At 40.9% G+C, this 24,127-nt stretch overlaps 1 protein-coding gene across 6 annotated transcripts in view; it reads left to right on the forward strand.

Moving 5' to 3' along the window:
• The first annotated feature begins 919 nt into the window (after positions 1-919).
• AASS (aminoadipate-semialdehyde synthase) overlaps positions 920-24,127 on the forward strand; it is a 31,059-nt gene continuing 7,851 nt past the window's right edge. The window contains exons 1-20 of one of the 6 annotated variants that reach the window (XM_035559368.2): positions 920-980; positions 1,703-1,848; positions 2,938-3,158; positions 4,290-4,466; positions 5,079-5,163; positions 5,807-5,874; positions 5,988-6,134; positions 7,120-7,198; positions 7,289-7,416; positions 7,589-7,737; positions 8,935-9,057; positions 9,209-9,320; positions 9,834-9,893; positions 9,987-10,054; positions 13,938-14,059; positions 17,774-17,903; positions 18,854-18,964; positions 20,256-20,364; positions 20,782-20,922; positions 22,828-22,995. In XM_035559368.2, coding sequence (XP_035415261.1) covers positions 2,946-3,158; positions 4,290-4,466; positions 5,079-5,163; positions 5,807-5,874; positions 5,988-6,134; positions 7,120-7,198; positions 7,289-7,416; positions 7,589-7,737; positions 8,935-9,057; positions 9,209-9,320; positions 9,834-9,893; positions 9,987-10,054; positions 13,938-14,059; positions 17,774-17,903; positions 18,854-18,964; positions 20,256-20,364; positions 20,782-20,922; positions 22,828-22,995 — 2,190 coding nt within the window. In that variant the 5' untranslated portion in view covers positions 920-980; positions 1,703-1,848; positions 2,938-2,945. Of the gene's footprint in view, positions 1,503-1,702; positions 1,849-2,937; positions 3,159-4,289; positions 4,467-5,078; positions 5,164-5,806; positions 5,875-5,987; positions 6,135-7,119; positions 7,199-7,288; positions 7,417-7,588; positions 7,738-8,934; positions 9,058-9,208; positions 9,321-9,833; positions 9,894-9,986; positions 10,055-13,937; positions 14,060-17,773; positions 17,904-18,853; positions 18,965-20,255; positions 20,365-20,781; positions 20,923-22,827; positions 22,996-24,127 lie in introns of all 6 variants that reach the window. The other 5 variants (XM_035559370.1, XM_035559369.1, XM_035559371.2 and 2 more) reach the window with 5 other exon arrangements.

Consider the following 24,127-nt stretch of genomic DNA (forward strand, 5'->3'; position numbering starts at 1 on the left):
ATGGATAGCATCTACTCCGTCAGGGCTTATTGGCTAAGGGCTCACTTTTGTCATGGGTACACTGACCACCCTTCCAGTAGGGAAACTGGAAAGGAAGTGTAGGGAAAGTGTTGTTTGTAGGGAAGCCAGCTACATGCACACCCTGGTATTGTTTAAATTAATTCTTGACAAAATAAACCATACCAGGCCCAGGATCTCCGAATCACAGTCAGTGCTACAGTTCTAGTTAGCATAACAACTACCTGAAAGGAAGGTGTGGGGAGCTGAGGGTCGGCCTCTTCTCACAGGTAACTAGCGATAGGACTAGGGGGAATGGCCTCAAGTTGTACCGCGGGAGGTTCACGTTGGAAATGAGGAGACATTTCTTCTCAGAAAGAGCAGTCAGGCATTGGAACGGGTTGCCCAGGGAGGTGGTGGAGTCACCATCTCTGGGGGTGTTCAAGGAAAGGTTGGACGTGGTGCTGAGGGACACGGTTCAGTGGGTGACATTGGTGGTAGGGGGATGGTTGGACCAGATGATCTTGACGGCTTTTCCAACCCTAATGATTCAACGATTCTATGACTTCTACAAAACAGGAAAAACAGCCTATCTGCTAGTTTAAATACGAGAAGCTGTGGATGAAAAAAGGCATGTCGTACAGAAAAGTGAGCAAACTGAGCATAAAGACGCCTGCGAAAGGCCACCTGCCCTCGGGACAGGCAGCGAGCTGCGAGATGGGGGTTCTCCGACCCCCCCCCCCTTCCAGGAACCGCTTGCGGGGGAGGGGGGGGGCGTTGGAGAGGCGTTGCCGGCGCCCGCCGTGACGCCAGCCCGCGGGCGCTCCCCATTGGCGGCCGGCGGAGGGTGTAGTCGGAGGGCGGCCGGCGGTTGGCTGGCGCCCCGGGGCGGTGGCGGGGCCGTGGCGGCGGCGGCGGCGGGCGGAGGGAGGGAGGGAGGGGGGGGGGGCAGCGCCGCCATGCCCCCGCCCGGCCGGTCCGAGGTAGGTACGGCGCTGCCCGGGGCTGCTGCCGCCCCCGCCCGCCGCCCTCAGCGGCTCGGCAGCGGCAGGGGCAGGGCACGGCGACAGCGCCCGGGGCACGCTTCGGGGTGGCGGGTGAGCGGGGCTCCAACGGGAAAATCCGCCCGGGGAAGGGCGGCCGGCCCGCTCCGCAACCGTGTGCTGCCGCCCCGTGCGTCCCTGCTGTTTGTTTGCTTATAATTTTATATCATCTTTAGTATATATTACTATTTTGTAATATATGTTACTATTATTTTTAATGTATGCCCGTATATTTTAACATATTATGATTATTTTTAATGTCTATCTATATTTTTAACATATTATTTTAAATGTATATATCTATATTTTTAACATACTGTTATTATTTTAAATGTATACCTCTCTATTTTTAACACATTGTTATTATTTTTAATATATATCCGTGTTTTCCCCCTGCTCCGTTGCCCGGTGCTGCTGCAGCGTCGGCACCAGCCCCAGCCGTGCGGCCGGGAGCCCCGCTGGGTAAGCCTGGGCACGCACTGGAGGCCTGGCTGCGAGCTTTGGGCCTGCCAGAGGTCACGGGGAGTGTTTGCCTGCAGGGCCCGTTCCCCTGTCCGGCTGGAGGTCCCTCTTGGGAGCAGCGTTTTTCTCCCCGAAGGTCTGCGGGGTTGGGTGTGGGCAGCCAGCTCTCCGTGCTGACCGCCCTCGCCGTTGTGTTGCAGGGTAGCAGTGGGCAACCAACTTTCCTCGAGCTCCACGAGGCACATGCAGGCTCCCTGAGGACCCTCTGAGCGTGCTGAGCTGCAGCGGTGTCAAACAGCCCCGGCCTCTGGACAGCAGCTTGTGCAGGTGGACAAGCGTGGTGACGGTAGGAGTGCCCCCGCAGAGATAGCACAGAGGACTATGTGCTTCTGCTCATGCCTTCTTTAGCATACTGGTTTTTCTCCTTAAGCAAGCCTGGAGTTAGATAGGGCCTTTTAAGGCTTAGGTTTAGATTTTTTTACAAGATTGAGGCTTGAGGACAAACAGGATTTTCCAAGTGATTGGGATATCAGAGGTTTGAGTAGTTATTTCCATCAGTTAAAATTGCTTTGAATAGGAAATTCATGTCTCTAAAGCCCCCATGTTTGAGATCCCTATCTTTTAATCACACAAACACCTGAAGTCCTTAGGCTCCCAGGTATGTGGTGCTGACACCTTGCCATTCACAGCAGAGCTGAGCAGTGGCATATGGGAGTGAAGGAGAGGAGAGAGGAAATAAAAGGATAATCCTCTGCCATGGAATCTCTTAAGAAAGCTTTTCCACTTTGCATAAAATTGTAATTAGGAAGAAAACATTCCACTCCTGACCACATATACAATCTTTGCTATGCAAATGGCTGTGGTCTCTTCCTTATCTTCCACGGTTTTCGACTTGTGTAAGAATTAGTTATGTACACATACTTAGCATTGGTTTCACATGTTGGACTTTCCCTTCTTTCTTCTCTGCTTGCGTTACAACCTGTGCTCTACTTTTTTTTTTCAGTGTATTTATTGTTTACTTGTTGCTGCTTTTGATGCAAGCTTTGACAAGTGGTTGGTCTTTGCATGCTTATGCTGGCAAATGTATCGGTATCTTTAAGTTTGCAGCAATTTATTTTTTTTTTTGGAAAAAGCAGCGCAATTAAAAAGTTGTTGTGATGAACGCATTGAAAGCCTTCATTTACAGTAGGACAAGCAACTTGTTTCTGTAAGGCCACCCCAGCAATCTGAGATGCACCAGAGTACCCGCTGGCTTAGTGCCAGGTAGAAATGAAAGCAAATTCCTGTCTCACAAAAGTAGGATGTAACTAGAGTATAAAGTACCTGGTTTGTGTTTTACAGCAGATGTTAAAGGAGACCAGAACTTTTGCACAAATGATGCTTGAAGCATCTGTCTAGCAGTGTTATTTTACTCCTTTGTCTTTGCTGCTGTCAGGCTTTACCATGCTCCGAGCCTTTAGTCACACAAACGGTAAGTGTGCGTTCCATCATGCCAAGTGTTGGCACCATCGCAAGTCTGTGCTGGCAATCAGGAGAGAAGACGTTAACGCATGGGAAAGGAGAGCACCCCTAGCACCAAAGCATGTTAAGGAACTGACACAGATGGGATACAAAGTCCTGGTGCAGCCATCAAACCGGAGAGCCATCCACGAAAAGGTAAGGTCCCATTCTGAGTTAGATAAGCAAAACCATAGTTCGGCTATTAACCATAGTGCAGGAAAAGTAATACTCGAAGGATGCACATGAGAAAACACATCGCTCATTTTGTTAAATGAGAAGTTGTTGTGTCCTAGTGTAAAGAAAAAGGACTAGCTTGTTTAGCCTTTTAATGTATTTAATGGTGGCACATCAGTGGGTTTTTGGAGTTGTTTTTAATGATTACTTTCCCTCTCATCTGTCTCCGAAGAAGTGCTAGGTGCTCTTGGAGTAGAGACTTGGGGATTCGTTTAAAACTGGTGGGTTTTTGTCTTCTGTTTGTATGGAGGCAACACTGAAAAATAAGCTTTAAAAAAAATAATGAATTATGTATCTTCCAATTGTGAATCCCACTCCTGCTTGAATCCCATTCCTTGTGTAAAATCAGAAGAGAAGTTATTTAATGCTGTGGGCTTCAGGACTGAGAGCTTTTACAATTCTTGTAGCAGCAGTAACACTGCTCTAAGGTATCTGAGCCAACAGATGAAAACTGAAACATAAGTAGGGAATTAGTGATCACTTGCACTATCACCCTTCAATTAAGACACAATGCTGGTTTTCACCAAAGCATGGATCACATTAGATACACAAGTACAATGTTGAAGGCTGGAATTTTGATATGTTTTTGAGATAAGGGAGAGCAAAAGTAAATTTTCATATGGAAAAACATTTTAGAAGTTGGTCTTCAGTGTGGACTTACACAGTTTTATAAAATCACCCATCATCAGGCTCATTTGTCAGATTTCTCTAAACTTATTTCCAAGCATTTCAACACATTACAAAGGACTGTTCATTACTGTAATATTATAAGATAATTAACTGTAATAAAATGTTCTCTTTGTAGTCTGTGAATTTAAAATGAATGATTTTGCCAATATACAACTGTTTTAGCCTCATGTAATAGGATATTAACATGGAAATTCAGTTCAATGTTTGATACCCCTTTTGAAAATGAGGTTTATGTATCGCATGCAGTAACTGGTTTCTACTTTGTAGAATTTTCCATTTGTCTTCTGCTTGAGTTGCTTTTGTGCTTAGAGCTATGAATACGGAAGGAAACAGAAACATATACTTGATTTTTGTCTTTTATAGGACTATGTCAAAGCAGGTGGCATTATTCAGGAAGATATTTCTGAGGCTTCTCTGATAGTGGGTGTGAAGAGACCTCCAGAGGAGAAATTAATTCCTAAAAAGAACTATGCCTTCTTTTCTCACACTATTAAAGCCCAAGAGGCAAACATGCCCCTTTTGGATGAGATTCTAAGACAGGTAAAGGCTGTCAAAACAAGGACCAGCATGGAGCTCAAAGTAAACTTAGTCCTGGTAGAAAGCTTGCTGCCTTGTATGGTTGCTTTCAACATGCATACGCGTAGAAAGCTGTTGGGGACCATTTTCAGTATCCGTTCCTGGAGCTGAGTATTTTTTGCCCAGCAGATCTCTTGCTTGCAGTGCTACTGTGTGTATGTGCATAAGGCAGATGAGCTGCGAGCATGGTGTGCTCAGGAGATGTTTATGCTGCGTGAACACAGGCTTGCGGGGAGTGTTGGTCTTTACTGAGGGATGCAGCCAATTTGCACAAAACAAGCAAACCAAGCAAAAGCAACCTCTTGGCCACTGATGTGGCCTGCAGAGGTTGGAGTGGCCTGTGGGGGTGCTCTGTGCCAAGGGTGAACAGGCAGGGCAGAGACTAATGTAGTTTTTACATTTTAATTTTTATACATAAATCTTGTTCTGAATTATTTGCCTTTCTCATATATTCCTATCAGCCTCTGTCAGGAAGGATGACAAAGGCATATGAAAAGGTGGTTCCTAGGAAAGCAGTGTGCCACTGACTGTGCATTCACTGGAAATTTTAATATTCGATTTGCTATGTATTTTCAGGAAATTCGACTGTTTGACTATGAAAAAATGGTTGATCATAAAGGAATGCGAGTTGTGGCCTTTGGAAAGTGGGCTGGTGTAGCAGGTATAGTGCATAAAGTAAAGGCAGGCTTGCAACAAGTAACTTCCTGTAATACTTCTGGTTCTGTATGTCTCTTGAACGCTGGGGCTTTGCAATGCATTTTTAATTGCTGTATTGCTTTTAAGAGCTTTTTTGCTTTCTGTTTTGTGCTGCCTGCTTTTGATGAGACTATGTGTCAAATAGTCCCATGGATTCCTGGCAAATCTACTATTTTATGTTGTTTTGAAGCCCCATTCATCTGTTCAACTAACTTCATATTAAGGCCAACTGGAGAGAGTTTTGAAAGATATTGCTGCTGACCGTCCTGTGGTTTGAAACAACTTCTGTTGTTTCTTCAGGAAGCTCCCTGTGTTATCTCCTTCTTTGGAATCTGGTGATGTGTTTGCATCTGATAAAAGGATATTCAAGTATTAAATAGTGTTAGAACAAATAATGTAGGTCAACAGCAGGCTTAAGGTTGTGGCCTGCTATTGAATTTCTCCTTCTCTGGTGTTGTATAGACTTTCTTTATAAGGAACATGTTAATATTATATCACAAGCAAAAATATCCAGGATGATGTTAGACTTCAGTCAGTCTCTGCAGTTTCTAACTGTGTATATTTGTAATTAACACTGATGGTGTGATTTTTCTTTTTTTTACCTATAGGAATGATCAACATTTTGCATGGATTGGGATTACGATTTCTAGCCCTGGGACATCACACTCCCTTCATGGTAAGAAGATAAGTGTATTTTTCTTTAGCAAAATGATGTACAGGCATTGGATAATCATCAGTATTTGAATGTGGCAAATATCCCATCTAATGGTTCTGTGCCTTTGATTTCAGCACATTGGGATGGCACATAACTACAGAAATAGCAGTCAGGCCGTGCAGGCAGTACGCGATGCTGGGTATGAAATTTCTCTGGGATTGATGCCAAAGTCAGTTGGGCCCTTGACATTCGTGTTTACAGGCACTGGTAATGTTTCTAAGGTAAGAATTCTGTCTTCAGGGTGACATACTATATTACTTCTGATAGAACTTCTTGGTATTTGATACGTCAGGTTAGATGGGTTAAGGTGAGTTCATTTTGTTTGCTTGCACTTCAGGTTTTTCAATGCCATGAGAATTTTTAAGTACCCTAAACAAATGCCTTTAACATGAGATCATGCCTGACAAGGCTGACTGTGCTAACTTCTTACCATGACAAATGGGTTAAGACTTACTCCTCCTGTCTCTCTTCCCACCTGCGTGATTTTTGTCTCCCTCTCTCCCCTCTGGGCTCACAAGGTGTGTTGAATCAGTCTGTTAAATTATGGGGAAAGAATTACCTTTCTAATACTTGAGGAGTTTTTATCTCTTTTTCTGTAACATTGGTGTGGCTTACAGATGCCAGACTGGAGCTGTTGTCTAGGGTGTAGGGAAAAGACCCGTACTTTTGGCAACAAAGACCAGTTAACAAGCCTCCAGCTCTAAAGTGAAAGCATTGCCTATGTAAATGAGTGCCTTCTGGAAAAAAGGATGGCTTGTCTGAAAGGCCCATGTTCTGCGGTCACGGCTCTTTGGGAAAGTCATCTTGAAGTTCTTTGCCTTTAGAACAGCCTGGTTGGTGAGGAGTGGCTTCAGGGGTCTTCTCTAAAGAGAAGCTGCTCCTCGGAATGTCAGCAAAGCCGTCTGTTGTGGCTGAGTTGAGGCCTTTCAGCTCTGCTGTTGGAAATATAAAACAGATGTTAGATTGTGGGACAGGCATTCTGCAGTAATGGGGAATGATGTAAATTCCTTGTGCGTAGAGTCCAGGCAGCTTCGTTTTGGTGAGTGGGGGTATGTGTGAAACAGTATGTACGTCTCTGAAGATGTTCTCAGGCCGGACTGTCAAGCTGTGTGTGGCATTTTTGTATCTCTTTTCACAGACCAGATGAGCAGTGTTACGCTATCTCTATGTTCTCTGCTCATTCTGAATCCTACTTTTGCTTTACAGGGTGCCCAAGAAATGTTCAATGCTCTGCCATGTGAATTTGTGGAACCACATGAGTTAAAGGAAGTTTCCCAATCCGGAGGTATTCTATGACGATAAACATGATTAAAAACATTGGAACCCCTTTTCTACAAGTATAACAGCTAATTATTATTATTACTTTTTTCCTCAGACCTCAGAAAAGTGTATGGGACAGTGTTAAGTCGTCACCATCATCTTGTAAGGAAGCATGATGGAATGTATGATCCAGTAGACTATGATAAACATCCAGAACTCTACACTTCTCGCTTCAACACTGATGTGAGCATCTCTTCTCTTCTTTTATGAAGGGTTTTCCACAGAGTGTTGGTAGTTACTACTCCTTTGCATATCTGTTGATTGAGAGAGCATTCATTTAAAATGTTAGACCCAGAGCTTTCAACTTTGTAAAGTACTAGATGGGAACGTCAGGCACCTGTACCTTTCTTTGCAGATTGCACCCTATACGACTTGTTTAATTAACGGCATATACTGGGAACAGCATACTCCTCGCTTGTTAAGTCGACAGGATGCTCAGAAGCTGCTCATGCCAGTTAGATCTGCTGCAGGTGCACCGGAGGGCTGTCCTGAGCTACCGCACAAGTAAGGCACCTCGTTTCACTAGTAGCAGTTCTGCAGCATTGAGTCATAACGCTAAGCAGTTTCGTGACAGTGTCTGGCAAGTGATTTTGTTTCTTACGTTGTTCTTCTTGCATGCTGCAAAACGTCTCATTGATCCTGCTTTTGTTCTGTGATTGGCAGTGTTGTTTTCACAGTTCAGAGTTTCTGAAAACATCACAGTAGAAACAATTAACAGGTATCTGTCTGCAAAGGTAGTTCTGCACTTGATCCTTGTGCAGAATGCAATATAAACATTCTCTGACATCTGGGATGTGTACCTACTGCACCATTACTGCTAGAAATTTCTGTGCATGAACAGAGTTTGTTGGACAAGTTCTTTCTGCCTTCTCATTTGGCTTGTAAAAGTCAATAACTGTTTCTTACCAGCTCTGACTTCTGCAGCAGATAGCTGGCATGCTTCTCAACTTAGTGATAGCTAAATAGCTTTGAAAATGGAATGTGGGGTGCAAATCCAGGGTTAGATTCCTTTCAGTGTGGCTAGGAGCCCACCCTTTCTTTAATAGTCCAGCCTATACTGTAATAGTTCTCTACTAGACTGTCCTGAAGATGTATTTTGGGAGGATATGGCTATGTGTCCTGGTAAGGAAGCAGGCCTTTGTCTCTTTGCCCACTTGTGACACATTCCTTTCTGGCACCTAACAAATAAAGAATGTAAGAGTTAACATTGAGTAGAGCCAGAGGTTGTGAGTTAGGCTCATGAATGCACCACCAGTGCCAGCTGTCTGTGAACTGAAAGGAGGCAGCCGTCTCGTTCGGTTTCCCCTTATGATGGTGAAGTTATTCTGGCACAGGACTGCTCACTGGCAGCTTGGGGCAGTTGGTAGATGTACAATGAATAGGAGCTGTTGGCAGCACAGGAAAGACAGAGAAAAAATGGTGAATGAGTGTATTCCTCTGGTCTTTGAGAAGTTATGGGTGAAATTTGGATCCTGTTCATGTGAATGGAAGTTTTATGACTACAGTAGGTCCAGGTTTCCTTTGCATTTCTGGAGGTCATTGTGTTGTGTTGACTTCTACATTGGGTAAGACGGATGAAACTACAAGGCTCATAATTCTTATGTTTCTTTTTTTCCCCTTGTTGACTGTTATACCTATGTTTGTTTGTAATTTGGATAATGCTGTATCCTCTTCTTTTGTTTTTTTTTTTGATTGCTTTAGACTTTTGGCAATATGTGACATTTCGGCAGACACTGGAGGATCTATAGAATTTATGACGGAATGTACAACAATTGACAGCCCATTTTGTATGTATGATGCTGACCAGCATATTATTCATGACAGGTGGGATAGCCTTTAGTTTGTATTGCTTTCCCCTGTAATTTGTACAGTGAAACATTATATTGAAAATCATGCACTGAAAACACTTGTGAAACATGGTGCCTTCCAAGTACCATGGAGAAGTTATTTAGAAGAGCTGTGTTCTCTCTTTCAGTGTTGAAGGCTCTGGGATTTTGATGTGTTCCATCGACAATCTGCCAGCACAGCTTCCTATAGAAGCAACAGAGTACTTTGGTGATATGCTTTTCCCATATATTGAGGAGATGGTAAGATCTTATGTATGCAACAAGGAGGTGAAAGCTTGGGCATTCTGCTTGTTTGTTGCTTTTCTGGTCTCCTGTATATTTTTAAAAGGAATCTGCTGTAGAACATAACGGACTCTGCATTTTAAACACAAGCTTTCTATGTCTTGAGGCAATACTTTCAGAAAGCAATATGTGAACAAGATATTAGGGACTTGGATATCTTAGGGAAGCACCAAAAACTCTCTCTGTAGGCAGGAAAGAGTCTTTGGAAGGTAGCCTATTGCTGATGAACCCTGCAAAAGGTATCGAAGTCTGAGGGGTATTTTGGGCACTCAGCAATCACAGTAAGACTGCTGTTTGAATTCCTATCTTTTCAAAAAAGTCAAAAGACACTGATCAGGGGCAGGATAATTTTAGATCTACAAGATACTGGCATTGTTGCATGCATTTAAATGATACTTAAAAACTCAATATTTTACTGTGAAAAAAATATGGGAGATAAAATAATTGATTTTCAATAACTTATTTCCCTAGCTGTTATCTGAAGGCTCAGAACCTCTTGAAAACCAGAATTACTCATCTGTTGTTCGAGATGTAAGTTTTGCAGTTTGGCTGTCTGCTTGTCTTCCTCTGCTTTAAAACATATAGGTGCAAAAACCCCTCAAACTTTGTTTCATGTGTTTCTAGGCAGTGATTGCATCCAATGGCTCACTGACAGCTAAGTATGAATATATCCAGAAATTGAGGGAGAGCAGGTAATGCATACTTCCTTAAAGTCCAGTTCAGGACTGTAAACAAACTTCTCTGCATTCTGTTTCCCCTTTTGCATTTATTTCATCTTCTGTTTTGGTGGGCTGCTGCTATATTGCACTGTATCTAAATTATTCCTAGCTTGCTGATTATCTTCTTCCTTCATGCACACTGTCTAAATCATTAGCATGTGTTGTTACTAACTTATACTGAAGTTAGAATGTAGTCATTTTTCTCTTCCTTATCAAGACTTTTTTTTTTTTAACCAGAGACAGCAAATAACCACATACCAATATTTTTATGTTCTTCCTGGCCTATTTAAAATGGATGTAACATACAGTCCTTTGAAAGGAATGGCTGAAAAGGTTGTCTAATACAGCTTGAGTCTAGTTTCATCAAGTATTGCTCAAGTGCTATAACGCATGGCATTGTTCTGTAGGTGGATGTATCCAGGAGCCTCTGTGAGACTCTCTGACTTTTTATTATACTCCTTTAGCTACAGCTTAGCTACTGCTTCATCCTGACCCTGTCTCAGTAGTTATCTGCCAGTGGTAACATGAAAGAAGTAGCACTGAGTGCATTAAACTAACAAAAGTATAAATAACCCGGATATCCCCTCCCGTCCCTCTCCTCCCTGTTATTAACAAACACTATAGTTTACCTATGAAAGATGTTAATTTGACAGTAAGTGGATACTTCTGGCTTCACGTTCATGATCAGTGCCAGCTGTAGTATGCATCGTATAAAAATTGAAATTGGTCTGACCACAAGTACTGCATGCACTAGTGGATACTAAGAGCATAGTATGTTGACTTCTGCATACTGAACTTCTCAGATTTCCTTCAGGAACTTTAAGAAGTCTGTTTATGAACTTGTGCATGATGAATTACATATAGGTGCTTTTTCCACTCAAAGTAACACGCTGTTTGCTTCTCAAAGATGACGGCTTACAGTTGTTTTTATCTTGTGGTATTTAGTAGATCATCTCAAGAAGCTGTCTCAGTAACAAATTTTCTTATTCCTCACACAGCACAGTAATCTGTTTTTTTGGCTTTCTCCATTTATATTTGCATGGTCTTGTGTGAACTACCCTGAGAATCTGGAGACTTCCTTCCCAAGGGTTTTTTTGTGGGTAGTTTTTTGATATTTCTGCAGACCTGTGTATTGCATGTGATGTTCAGTTGTTCATTGGTGTTGCTCACTTAGCTATCAGAAAAACAAGACCTGCTAACACTACCCTCCCTTTACTTGTGAACTTGGGGAATAATGCATATGAAAGTGGGGAGTTTACTGCTTAAAGTGTAATGGTTTAGTTAAAGATAGGCTCTTGTTTAGAGCCTGCAGGAATTATGTGGCTTCTGTTATTAATCTAACAAAGTAGTGCTGTGTCTAGTTTAGTACCTGAGGGCTCTATTTAGACTAATTGCTTATTCTCTTTGAATGTCCATGAACATTTCAAACTTATGCTAGCCAGGTTACATCAGCTGAACCGTTTTGGGTGCCATAAGAATGCAGGAGGAGGTTGATTTACTGAACTTTTTTCCATCCTTTCACTTTCTTCAAACTTGCTACCAGTTCCTCGTCCACAGCTGTTATGGCATGTCCCATGAACACTGTGGACGTCTAAGTATTGCTGTTGTTCAGAGGCTGACGTAACTGGATTATTTAAATGTGTAGGTAGAGAGCTGGCAATAATCTGAGATGTTCTTTTTTGGGATTCTGTTGCCACTCTTGGATCATTTGGCAGCTCATGTTTGTGCCTGTCCCAGACAGACATGCTGCATTTGATCGAAGTGGTATCTAATTATGGACAGTGGGAAAATTTAAAGTAAGTGTGATAAGAAGTTTGACTGCAAAATCCAGCTTCCTTTTTTTTTGGGAAGTCTCCCCTTTGTCAACACTGTTGCTTCAAGCTCCTGCATACCACTGCTGCTTCCTTTAAATGAAGGGTGGAGTGGAGCTCTTTCTTTTCCTTTGCCCAAGAAGGTGTAGTTGTGGAAAATGTCCTATTAGAATTGGCAGTAGGAGAAGGAATGTACTAGGTTTTGTCGTATGAAAGGAGATGATGGGCTTAGGCGGCCTTCTGTGAATGGAATAAATCATAACTTAACTTTTTTTAAAAAATAAGATCTATAAAGCTTGTATGAAGGTCAAAATGTACAGTAACCTATAATAATAATTTAGATAGATTAGACAGGTGATATGTTGGTATGTCCCTTTCAGATTTAATGTTGAGAAGAGTTACTTAAAAACAAAAAAACCCTCAGAAAGTAGAGGAAGGGAGAATGGGACATTGGAATTTTGGAGATTAATTCAACCTTCACAAATTCTCAGACACAGGAGACTGGAATGTGCTTCAGACAGACGGATTTTGTATTGATTTAACTCTGTCTACTCAGGATAGTCTTTCAATACTATTGTTTGAGGCTTTGTGCCCCCAGATAACCGTTTGTACTTCATGCCATGCTTTAGGTCATGTAGTACCACTATTCTTATGCACTTTAGGCGTTGCTCTGGCCAGCTGCAACACTGTCCTTCATTATTTTGGTCATTTTTGAACTGAAAAAACAACCAAAAATTGAGTTTACAGGTGCCATGTAGAGCTTCCAAAAAGTCTGAGGCAACCATTATTTAGTGAAAATGTAGTTAATCCTCTTTTGAGGGCAGGAGCTCTAAGCAAAGTCTGTCAGCTAGAGGTCAGGCTTCTCCCTGTGGCCTGTCCACAATGCAGGGTATGCCTGTGTAAACTCTTGGTAGATAAAAGGGAGACTGAGGAACTTGTCTATACGCTTCTGAAGTTTCTTTTATCTTTGAAGGCCCTAACTATTAGTTGAAATTTGTTCTCAGGATATGGGGTAGGAAAAACAAAACCTCAAATAACTCCGTTAATTATGTTAAACAATAGGACAATAAAGAGCTTCCTTTTCTTCAACAATAAAAAGTGCTATAATAAACATTTTATTTACTAAATAGTTTTTAACTGCATAGTGATGAAAATACTTTAAATCAACATTTTTACAATATTAGTTTAACAACATAAAATTTAAGGTAAAAGGAAAACTATAATGAGATAAAATGCACTTCCTTACTATAATTTATACATTTCTGAGAGCATATTAAGTAATTGCTGATCTATGTTGTTCTGACTGGCAAGATGAAATGCAGAATCTGATGTGAACAGATTATAATTATATTGTAAGTCAACAGAATTGCTACTTACATTTATTTTGGAAAATAGTAGAGGCATGGTTAAAACATGCTACAATGGTTTTAAAACCTCCTTTTTCTGCAAACGGCAGGAAAAAAAATGTATACATACCTCAATTGGTGTGTGTGTGTGTGTATATATATATATATATATATATAGTCTCTGTATGTTCCTATGATGGAGTAATATGAACCTAGTATAACTTAAACAAAATGTGCTTTCACAAGTATGATTTTATGTAATTTAGCAGTTCCATGATGTAAAGTAAGCAAGACAGGGACTGGAATCCCTTGACAAGTCGTGGTAGCCTAACATGACATAGACAGCTTGGTGGTCCTTGAGTGATCTGGTTACAGTCATTTGGCCATTGAGGAAAATATAATCACAACTGATGAAAAAAATGTTGAAAAACCAATAGCGATTGGAGAAGCAGTGGAGACATTGCTGGATTTGATCTTGGTTATATTAGAGGAAGGAAACTAGAAGTTGCAGCAGAACAGTAGCAGTACTAGACAGTTATTGACAAGTTTTGGGTTAGCTAGCCATGAACTTGACTCTTGGTCTGAATAGAGCTCTTGGTTTGTAGACTTACTAAAACATACTTATTCTGTTAGCTTTAGCAGCATACAGTTTATCTCTTCTGCGTGGTTTTTAATTTTCCCTGTAATAATACCTCCTAGGGAGTACGCCCAGATGTTGAACATGGATAACAAGAAGAGGGTTTTAGTACTTGGCTCCGGCTATGTTTCTGGCCCTGTACTTGAATATCTCACTAGGGATTCCAACGTTGACATCACAATTGGTATGTAAGACTTCTCTTGTTTATCACGTAAAAAAATGTCTTCTATGTATAGTTTGGACTTACTCCTACCAACTAGTGTGGCAGAGCCTTTCTCATAAGTAATAAATGGATCTGGTTCTGAGAACTGATAAAGAAAACCTTTACTATTGTGCACTGCAGAAAAGGGTTTCATAGCTTTCTGAGAATTTCAAGTTGATGTAATTGATTTGAAAATGACATAGCCTCATGGAAAGTTTACTGTTTGCATATGTAACCTATAGGGAGATTAGAAAGAAGTATTTTTCCTTCTAACCTGCTTTGGACTTGAGATTGGTGTTGTTGCTAGTCAGTCTCTTTTATTGTTTCTCAGTTATGTTTTCCTCCTCACACAAGAAGATGAATTTGGTTTTATAGACATCTGTATGAGTAAAGTCTCTTCTGTTGTTAAAACCAGTACCGTGGTGGTAAACATTCTTCGTGCCCTGAGCCAGGTTTGTTTATTGCTCTGTCTTGGTTTTGTCTGTAGCACATTTCAGGCTGGACATCTCCAAAACACTTTTCTGTATGCTCATACGTGATTTTACCCTGATTCTGCAATTTCAGAATTAAAACCCAGGCTGTATTGCCTGAAAGATACTTTGCTAGGAAAAGGTTTATTTTAAAACAACATACTTCTGTATTTTTTTTTAACTGTTGCTACTCTTTTTATGTATATATATTTTTCCTTCATACTACTTTTCGTGCTGTGCTGCTTTTGTTACCCTTTGCAGTGGTAACAATAGTACTTTTAACTCCTGGGAAAAGACTTACTAGGAAGAAGAGAGGCACTCTAAGGAATCTGTACACTTATTATTAGTCCTGCCTGATGTGGAGGACAGGGAAGGATTATAGAAATGTGCAGCATCCGTCGCCTTGCCAGTAGGGAGGCTGCATCAAGTCCCTTCAATCCAGTAGCACTAAGGGAAACCAGGTGAACTGGAAGATCTGATTTGCCAAGCTCTGTGCAAACATAGCAGGTACCTCTTAATCTGGGTAGCTTAAGAATATGCAGTTTCTATAGCGCACACACCACCAAAAAAAAAATAAGCTTGGAAGGAAAGAGACACAAAGATGTTACTTAGTCTAATATTTAACAGCAGGCAGGTAGATGTAGAAAGCGTAAAATGCACCTCACAGTGCCACATTTGGCTCCCTACTGCTAGGCTAGACGGCTTTAAATCCAAATGATTGAAGACCTTGAATAAAATCTTTAATTAGGAAACCTTCATGTAATCGTCTTTTCTTGTTTTGAATTGTAGACTGCTTTGCTCAGTGCTGTTTCTCCAGCACAAGTTGATTAGTGGGGTAGGGAGAATCACTCTCTAGCAATATTTATTTCCCTTTGACTTTGGAAAGGCCATAAGGAAATAAGGCCTTAACTTAGAGGCACAGATGCTTTTAATTCTCTATAAGCCTCTGCCCCACCTGCTGCCTTCATTGCCCGCTCCTTTCTCCTGGCTGTGTTCCCATTGCCTTCGTTGTGCTGGCTGCATGGTGAGCAAGGATGGGGAACCAATTCATTTTAAGTCAGATGTAGCAAATACTGGCTGCTTTTAACCTGGATTGCTTTTTCAGTTCCACTTTCCTTGTAATGGTAAGTGCTGATGGCAGTGCAAGCAAAATAATAGGAAAAGAACAAGTGGAGGCAGGAGGGAGGTGGAGACTGTTTTTTTTCCCTTTTAGTGATAATATCAGCACATGCAGGGTTGGTAGGACTGAGCCCTAGGTAAGTATTGAAACCAGTCAGATTGGATGTAGGCCTTTTAGTTATATTTTGCCTAAGCAAAAGCTGAACATTTTCAGCTTATTATGTTAGAAGTGGCGAATGATGAAGTGGTGAAATGTTTTTATTTATGCTATTAAGCTGGTTTTGGCTACAAATATGAACTCTGTTAAAAATATACTGAAACAGAGTTTTGAAAGACTTTTTTTTTAAAGGAGATTTATCCATAAGTATAGTGGCTATGTGAAATGAGGGATGGGGTGGGCTTTTCTGAACATTTGTTTTGTTTGCCTACTAAATCTCTTAGTTAACTGCGTTGAACCTACATGTTTGGCAAGGCCTTAGAACTAGCGAAGGTTTTTCTTTCTTGCTTAAACCAAGCATAGCCTGAAAATGAAAAGCAAGTCGTCTTCTCTGGAGTTGTTCTCCTCCAGGACTTCTAGTCAGCTCCTTGCATTTCAGTGAAATAGTCTACGCATTTGTGGAAGTGGCTACTGCCATCAGAAGCTGTTTGAATACTTCAGCTCTGCATTTATTTGTCTGGGTTAGAAATGTGACCATTTTTCAAACCAGGAGAAAAGAGGTACTGTGTAGTGACTTAAAATGCTTTAGGCCTCAAGATAAGTTGTTGCTCTAATTGAAAATGGTTGTTTTCCGGCAAGATGCTACTAATCTAAAGCTAGTTTTGGCACACAATTTTTTTTCCATTGCAATCTTCCCTCAAGAGTCAGCGCAACACAATATTTCATTAAACTGGAAAGTACCAGGCCTGGCTTTTCTGTATTTCTGTGTGAAAGTCAAAACAAGAATCAAAACTGTACCTGCTTCAAGCAATTTGATTAGTCTGTTTCACATGAGGATGTAAATCTGCAAGAAGGGGTGTTTTTTGGGGGGAGGTAATTACTCTCCCTCCCTGCACTCACCTTCCTAGTTGTACATTGCTTCCCCAGCAAATTGGTGAGCTCACATATGCCTATAGAAATTTAATGTAGCTAGGGCCCTGAAGTGAGTTTCTGTCATTCTGGTTTACACTCCTGCACCTTGCTATGTCAAGCAGACCAGTAGATGACTTGTTTCGGTAAAAGGGTCTACCCCTAAGTAAAGGTTAAGGGCTGACTTCCCTCCCAGATCAAAGCATGAAGATCCAGTCTGTTGTGTGATTGTCCACTGAATAAATAGGGAAAAGAAGAATCGCTGCTTAGTTTTGTAGTGCTGAATTTGGGATATCATTAAGTTCCTGCTTGTTACTCCTCCTTTAGTTTTATCTCCTTTTTTTTTTTTTTTCCTTCAAGTTTTGCTTTTGTCTGTTCCTTTTGACTCCCGCTCCCAACTGTTTTTCCATTAATACTCTGGACATTTCCAGAGATGTAGACACGTCTGTTGAGAAGACAGCAGCTAATCTGGACTAAAATAATAATCTACCATGTGAGGTCTTGGAAAGTGAAGTAAAGATGATCAGCAGAAAAGCATAACAACAGCTCTACTATGCCCAGCTGGGAGTACCATACCACCATCCCATTCAGGCATACTTGTACTTTTTTGGAGATGTCCAACTTTCTTCTTCATCAGCATCAAAGTAGGATGATGACTTCTAGTTTTGCATAAATAATTTAGTCTACTGATAGGAGGAAAATTGCAGTTTAAACTTTGATTAGTTTTAAGTACACCCACAATGATGCTAATTGTGGGTGTCCTTGTTAGTAAAGAGCAGTCTGGGGCTCTTTACTTCTGAGAGCAAATCTTCTTAGGCTCTTGTTCTTGAGTTATAGCTAAGTTAGTTAATTTTAATATAGTTAATTAGTTAATATAGTTAATTTTAAATTTATGCTTAATTTTTCTTTAACTGCTGGTGAAAAAGCATCTGTGCAACTGCTTCTGTTTGGAAAGAAGGAGGCATATGTACAGCAGTTATACCTGGGCATGCTTTGGACTTCTTCATCTTTAGGTAATGGTGTGTTTTATTTTTAAAACAGCATCTGTCATGGAGGAACAACTTGAACAACTGACAGAAAAATTCAGCAATGTCACTTCAGTTCATATGGATGTCCTTAAGCATGAGGAAAAGCTGTCCTCTTTGGTGAAGAAACACGACCTTGTGATCAGGTCAGAATTCCGAGTAAAACACGATAGGCTCAACTCAAAGTCATGCTGCTTCCTTCTCTTAGTTCACTGACTAAATCAGCATTGTAACTGTGTAAGGGACCTTTTGTGACTGCCCTCAGTTTGCTAGACCTTTTGATGGAGCCTAGATGGCCTAATCCACTTTTATTCTTTCTTAATGCCCGAGAACTGGGGTCATATTTGTATATGTAAATAGTTGTAACTGGCCACTGCCCTCTTGTGTAGAGAGGTGTCAGGGACTTTGATTGCAGCTTCTCTTTTTAAGTGTTCACCAATTACTTGGATAACTTTAGTAAGAGGGGCCAGTTATGTCTACCAGCTTATGTGTGCCTAGGGTCAAGTTTGCATGTTTTCAGGAGGAGTAAAAATTCTGACATATTGGTGATTTCACCTGAATATTCGGTTAAGAAAGATCTCTTTCCAGTTATTGAAATGGGAGGAAATGACCTTGCCATTTTGTCCTTTTTCACAATGGAAGTCATGACTGTTGTTTCTTTTCCAGCTAGAGCATGCTTTTTGCAAAGTACATCAGCAGGACTGTTGCAATGCAAGTGTTCTCAAGGATCGTTTTACAGTTCTGTATCTTCTAAACCTTCAGCATGCCTGTTTAGAAGATGGTCTTGAAAAGAGGTCTATGTTTTTTTTGTTCCGTATTTTTCCCTCCAAGGAAAAATATGATAGAAATGTTGTCTAAAGAATGACTCCCATATTGTTTTGCACCCTGTTCTGAGTGCATCTGACAGTGTTCCTGTGATAGGGTGGGTGGCTTTTCACTTGTGTAGGTATGAAACAACCTGGAGCAAGGCAGGTGTGATGGATGCATTTAGTTGAGCTTTTTTGTAGGCACACAAAACCATCAGTGAGAGGCTTTTCAGTGACAGCATAAGTAACTGATTGGATTTTGATATTGTGTAATTCTCTTTCATTTGTAGTTTGCTGCCTTACTCAGCACATCCTTTGGTTGCTAAGAAATGTATTAACAACAAAGTGAACTTGGTAACAGCAAGCTACTTAACAGCTGCTATGAAAGAACTCCAGAAGAGGTAGGTGTGAGAGTATCTCTCTGGTATTGCTTCCTTCTTCGGTGTATATTTGGTGTGAACATTTTGTAGTGTTTTACATATGCAAACTTTAATTAGTGTTTTCTGCATTCTGCCTCTTTCCCTTTCTTTAAACAAGGACTAGGTACTTTTCCCCAAAGTTGCACACAGAGACTGTAGCAGAACAGAGTGAAGAGTGCATGCCGCAACGTGCTCAGGCTACTGCTCTGACAACTGGAGTGTACTGTTCTGCATGCCCCATCTTATTTCATGTTAATGTGGCTTCCCTTCCCCCCTCAAACTTGTTTAGATGTTTGAAGGAGAAGCTGGGCTGTCCTGTTCTACCAGTGGCAGAAAGCTTAATTGTCATCCTTCATCTTCCCCTTATGAAAACTCATTCTTGGCTTATTGTATATTAGTCTCAAACTGGTTACAGTTCTAACTACTCTTTCTGTTGTCTACTTATTTTATATAATTTAAAGTTGGTTTTGGCCTGTGGCTTCATTTAGGTGATTCTCTGAGTTGCAGTACTAGAACCTCTGGAGTCAATTCAAGTGAGTGAGATGGGAATCTGACATTCAGTGTCTTGGAAAATGATAAAATGGAGAAAGCTAGACAGGTAAAGAACCAGGGCTGCAGGAATGAGAGAGATTTATGAACTTCTTCTCCCCATATTTCTGTGATATCAAGAGGTCATACTGCTTTTGCCAAAACAAAAACTCTAAAACAAAAAACAAACCCCCCAAACAGAAGAAATCCCCTTCTCATTTGTCAAAACAAAAAGTGTTTTTTATTAATAAACTTGTATTTTAAAATAAATCACACTCATTTGTGGTGACGTGAGCTGCTTTGGAAGCTTAGGCAATTATTTTTATTAAAAAAAAAAATATTGCTTACAACTTGAGAAAGAAGACCTTTCAATCTCTTTCCCTGTGTAGGATCCGTTATGGGCTATTATGACCAACCTGATTTTTGTCTTCTACATTACTGCCTTCCTGCATCAAAGCACTGTTCAGGAGAACATAGGATACAGAGTAGCTTGTAGAAATTTATTTTTTCACCAGCCCATAGATGTTGCATCAAAGTAAGAGAAATCAAGGCTACAATGACTTTTAGGACAATTGTACCCCTGGGGTTTTAACATCTGCTTTTGTTTTTTCCACGCAAGCTGCAGACAGAATGCAGAAGTTACTGTGTTGGGGAAAGTTCGCTGGGCCTCTCTTGGACAGATTTCATGAACAAAAGGCCTGTAATAGTGAATATTCTGACGCTTCTCCATTTCTGCTGTTTTTAGTGTAGAAGCTGCTGGTATTACAGTTGTCAGTGAAGTGGGCTTGGATCCTGGTCTTGACCATATGTTGGCAATGGAATGTATTGACAAGGCAAAAGAAGTTGGTGCCACGGTAAGGTTGTCAGGCTGTGCGTGGTTCTGCCAGGATTTTATTAGTAAAGCCATTCCTTTAACACCAGGGCATGTCACAGATGTGTGATTGGTTCTGGGCACCCTATTTTTTTCTGATGCTGGGAATTTGGTGCCAACTAAACCAGTTGGTGAGAGTCTATTACCTAAAATGGATTTGCTCCAGTGTATGTTTTGGTTTCCTCTCCTTTACAGACAGTGCCTGTGTTGTGGCAGATTGATGCAGTTGTTCAGTGGAGTTCTGTTTTCCTCACTGGAGGTCTTCTGATGTGGCCTGTAGGGGAGTAATGTCATCAGGAAGTTTAAGAATTAACAGGGATTCTGCAGGGTGGCTCTGTATTGTTTCCATCTTGTATCTGTCATCTGTTCACTGTTTCTTTCCTGTGGACAAATCTGACAGGTTGTATCCTACACTTCTTTCTGTGGTGGCCTACCAGCTCCAGAGCACTCTGACAATCCTCTGAGATACAAGTTCAGTTGGAGCCCACAAGGAGTCTTGCTGAATACAGTTCAGTCTGCTACATATTTAAAAAATGGAGAGGTGAAGTAGTCCTAGTATTTCCGTTTAAAGACCAAGAAGGTGATGTTGGGCCAAGGAGGGAACTGGGCTTTGTGCTGTTTGCTTTTAAGCCTAAGTATCCTGGTGCCTTTGAGTATATCATGGTGCCTGACTGCTGGCAGCTTTTAATTCTTACTGTATGGAATCTGATGGCAAAGGAGAAATGTGCTAATGACTAAGGCACTAACTTGAGGTTAATGTTCTGGGTTCAGCTTCCATCAGCTTGCATGTATTGCTTTTGCTGCTTAATTGCCCTGTGTCTGGCTCTTTGAAACAAAAATGAATGTGCATCCTACTTGCTTTTCTTTCTAGTCACGTTTGCAAACCAAACAGCTTCATTCTGTACTTGCACAGTGCTTAGCAGAATTCCCGAATTCTTTTTCTTTTGGTGCAGTGTGTAATACTAACTAGCTTTTGTGGAAGTGAACAGAGCTTTCTAACAAGGTTTATATATAAGCTCTGGTCTGCTGTTTGTGCAGAAGACAGTGGAGTAAATCTAACCCAGCAAATGTCATTACATCTGTTTTATGGAAGGATTGTAACTGATTTCTGCAAAGCTATTGCAAGCTATTGTCACATTTCTGCTTTCCACTCCTGATTGTTTGATCAGTCCCACTTGCTCAGAGTAATTACTGAGCAGGGACTCATCAACTGTCAAGGAGACTCTTCTGTAACCATCCTAAAGTTTGGCTAATTACCTAAACCTTTTGATCTGCAAAAGTGAGAAATCTTTTGAGATGCTTTGTCATGACATTTTGGTGCTCTGGTGTTCTTACTGCAGTAAGAAAAAATAGAAATTCAGGGCTTGTACATTGGATCTTTACTTAAAAAGCAGCAACACTTAGTCGTAAATTTCAGATGAAAGAGTCTCTTGGGGAATGCAAAAATGTTTCTTCTTTAATTCTGACCTGGTTCACCAGTTGCTAGGAAAAATCAGATCATGCATGTGAATGATTTATTATGAGAGCACTTATTGGTAAAATGTGCAATTTTTCCTCCTTGCCACTAAATCTGTAGCCGTCTGACTATTGTGTAGGATTCTTCCACGCAAGTGTCTTGCTTCACAAACACAGTAAGATCTTAGGGCATTGCTGTGGAGTTGGTTGCTTTAGTCTTGGTGCTAGAAGGAAGCCTTGCCCCTTTGGTCAGAAACCACAAAATGAATTTGTATTGGTGTGGTACGGCAGATCTGTGCATCAGCTGCTTGCAGGAAGCAGAGTTCAAGGCTTTATTTGGTAGTGATAATAGAATTAGTCAACCTTATTTTTGTTTTCCTTCAACGTTGCATTCTCTCTGGGCTTTGAAACCCCAAGTGAAGATACACATGGGAAGCAATTTTTTATCAGTATATAACCTGTGGGTTTTTTTAAGATTAAAAACAAGAAAAACAATAATAGTAAAAAACAAAACCAAAACAAAAATCCACAACCGTCCTTCTCTTTACATTTACCTTCTCCTTACATTTACCTTCTCCTTTTTCCAAAAAAGAGAAGGAAAAAAATAGATCAAAAAACAAGGAACCTATGGGAAGAATCTCCCTTCATAGCGGTGTAGTTCGAGGGGTTGCTCCAAAATTACAGTAGTGTAAGTGAAATGGGAATCTGCAACCTTAATATAGATGCCAAAGGAATTAAAATTACTAGGGTGTGTTAGAAGGATGTGGATTGTCTGAGTCCTTTGATTAGTAGTGGCTGACATAGTGCATGCTCCTTGATCACGGGATATGCTTAAATGGCTTGTGCAACTGCTTTATTTAGATTGAGCCTTTGTTTGCAGCAGAAGCACTAAACATAATGTTCCTACTTTGAGCACACTTGATCTTTTCTGTTCTAAAGTAAATCAAATTACTACACCAAAATAATATTGCTGTTCTTTCGCGGAATTCAGGTTATCAATATTCCTGCTGGAGGAGCGTTGCTTGATTCTGTTACTTCAATGGATTTTTTCCCAGGATTAAATTTGGAAGGTTTTCCTAACAGAGACAGTACAAAATATGCTGAGCCGTATGGTATTCAGACAGCTCACACTTTGTTAAGAGGCACCTTAAGATACAAAGTAAGTTTTTATTGTTCTGCTGTTGTTCTTATTTGCCTCAAGAGATTGAATGTTGTCATTTCAACAAAGCTCTGTATTTTATGGATGTCTGTCTTCTGAGTTAAGGTTTTCGTCAAGGTTTAAATTGTTTTGTACGTGCATGAGAAATGGCTTATCTTTTTCCCTCTTAATACCTCTGTTGCAATACAACAGGACTTTTTCTTTATTTCTGGGAGGGAGGGAGGCTTGCTTAGCAAAAGAAGACTGAAGGCCAATGTCGGGATATAAGGGCTACAAATTGCAATAGCTCTCTTTTTGTCAGTCTAGATACGATCTCTTGTTCAGAAGCTAGAAATATGCAGAAGGCATCTATCTCATCATGAAGTCTTAATATGACAGTATCTGCTCTTCCATTTGGTGCCTGGTAAAAATTTCTTCTTTTGTACAATTGTTAGCACAAAGGAAAAAAGATGTCAGTGTGTCATAAAAGAGTTGTTATCAGCTGTGCTGCAAGAAAGGTGTTTCTGTGGTTAGTGCTGTTTTCTTAATCACCAAAGGAGGTCAGTTGCCTTGGGTTGGGGTGATATTGGTAGGGATGTGTAGAAGAGCACGGCATAGCCCTAGCTGTGCGGTACGTCCGTGCTGGGATGCAGCGCTGAGCAGGGCAGAAGTTAACGCTGGCCCTTCGCACACTGCTCTGTCATGGAGCAGAAAGCGATCCAGTCAGTGCAGAGGCTGACATCTCCTTGCAGTGCCTCTTAGAGATTAAGTTCAGATGGCTAATGGAGTCAATTTAAAAAGATGTGTCACAGAGGGATCTGACTGCAAGGCCATCTGAGCTAATAACCTTGTGCTGGTGGAGGTGGCTCCTAATTATAATTAGCCCTCTCCAAGGGTGCTTTATTTCCACCATTCTGTTTTTTTTTTTTAACAGTGTTTCTAGTCACTCGTACTTAAGTGTTTTCAGGTATCCAGCAGCTGTGTGGGAGTTGTCCTTGTTACTGTTAATGGGAAACAAACAAAAGTGAGCAGAAACCAGTTGAGACTTATTTTATTGTGCAGCCTATTGTCTTTTGCAGTTCCTTTTAAATGCCATTCCACTCCACTCATTGTCTCTCTATTATTCCTGAAGAAAGATGTAAACACAAAGGGT

The sequence above is a fragment of the Cygnus atratus genome, chromosome 1 (assembly GCF_013377495.2).
Source record: "Cygnus atratus isolate AKBS03 ecotype Queensland, Australia chromosome 1, CAtr_DNAZoo_HiC_assembly, whole genome shotgun sequence".
NCBI classification, from domain to species: Eukaryota; Metazoa; Chordata; class Aves; order Anseriformes; family Anatidae; genus Cygnus; species Cygnus atratus.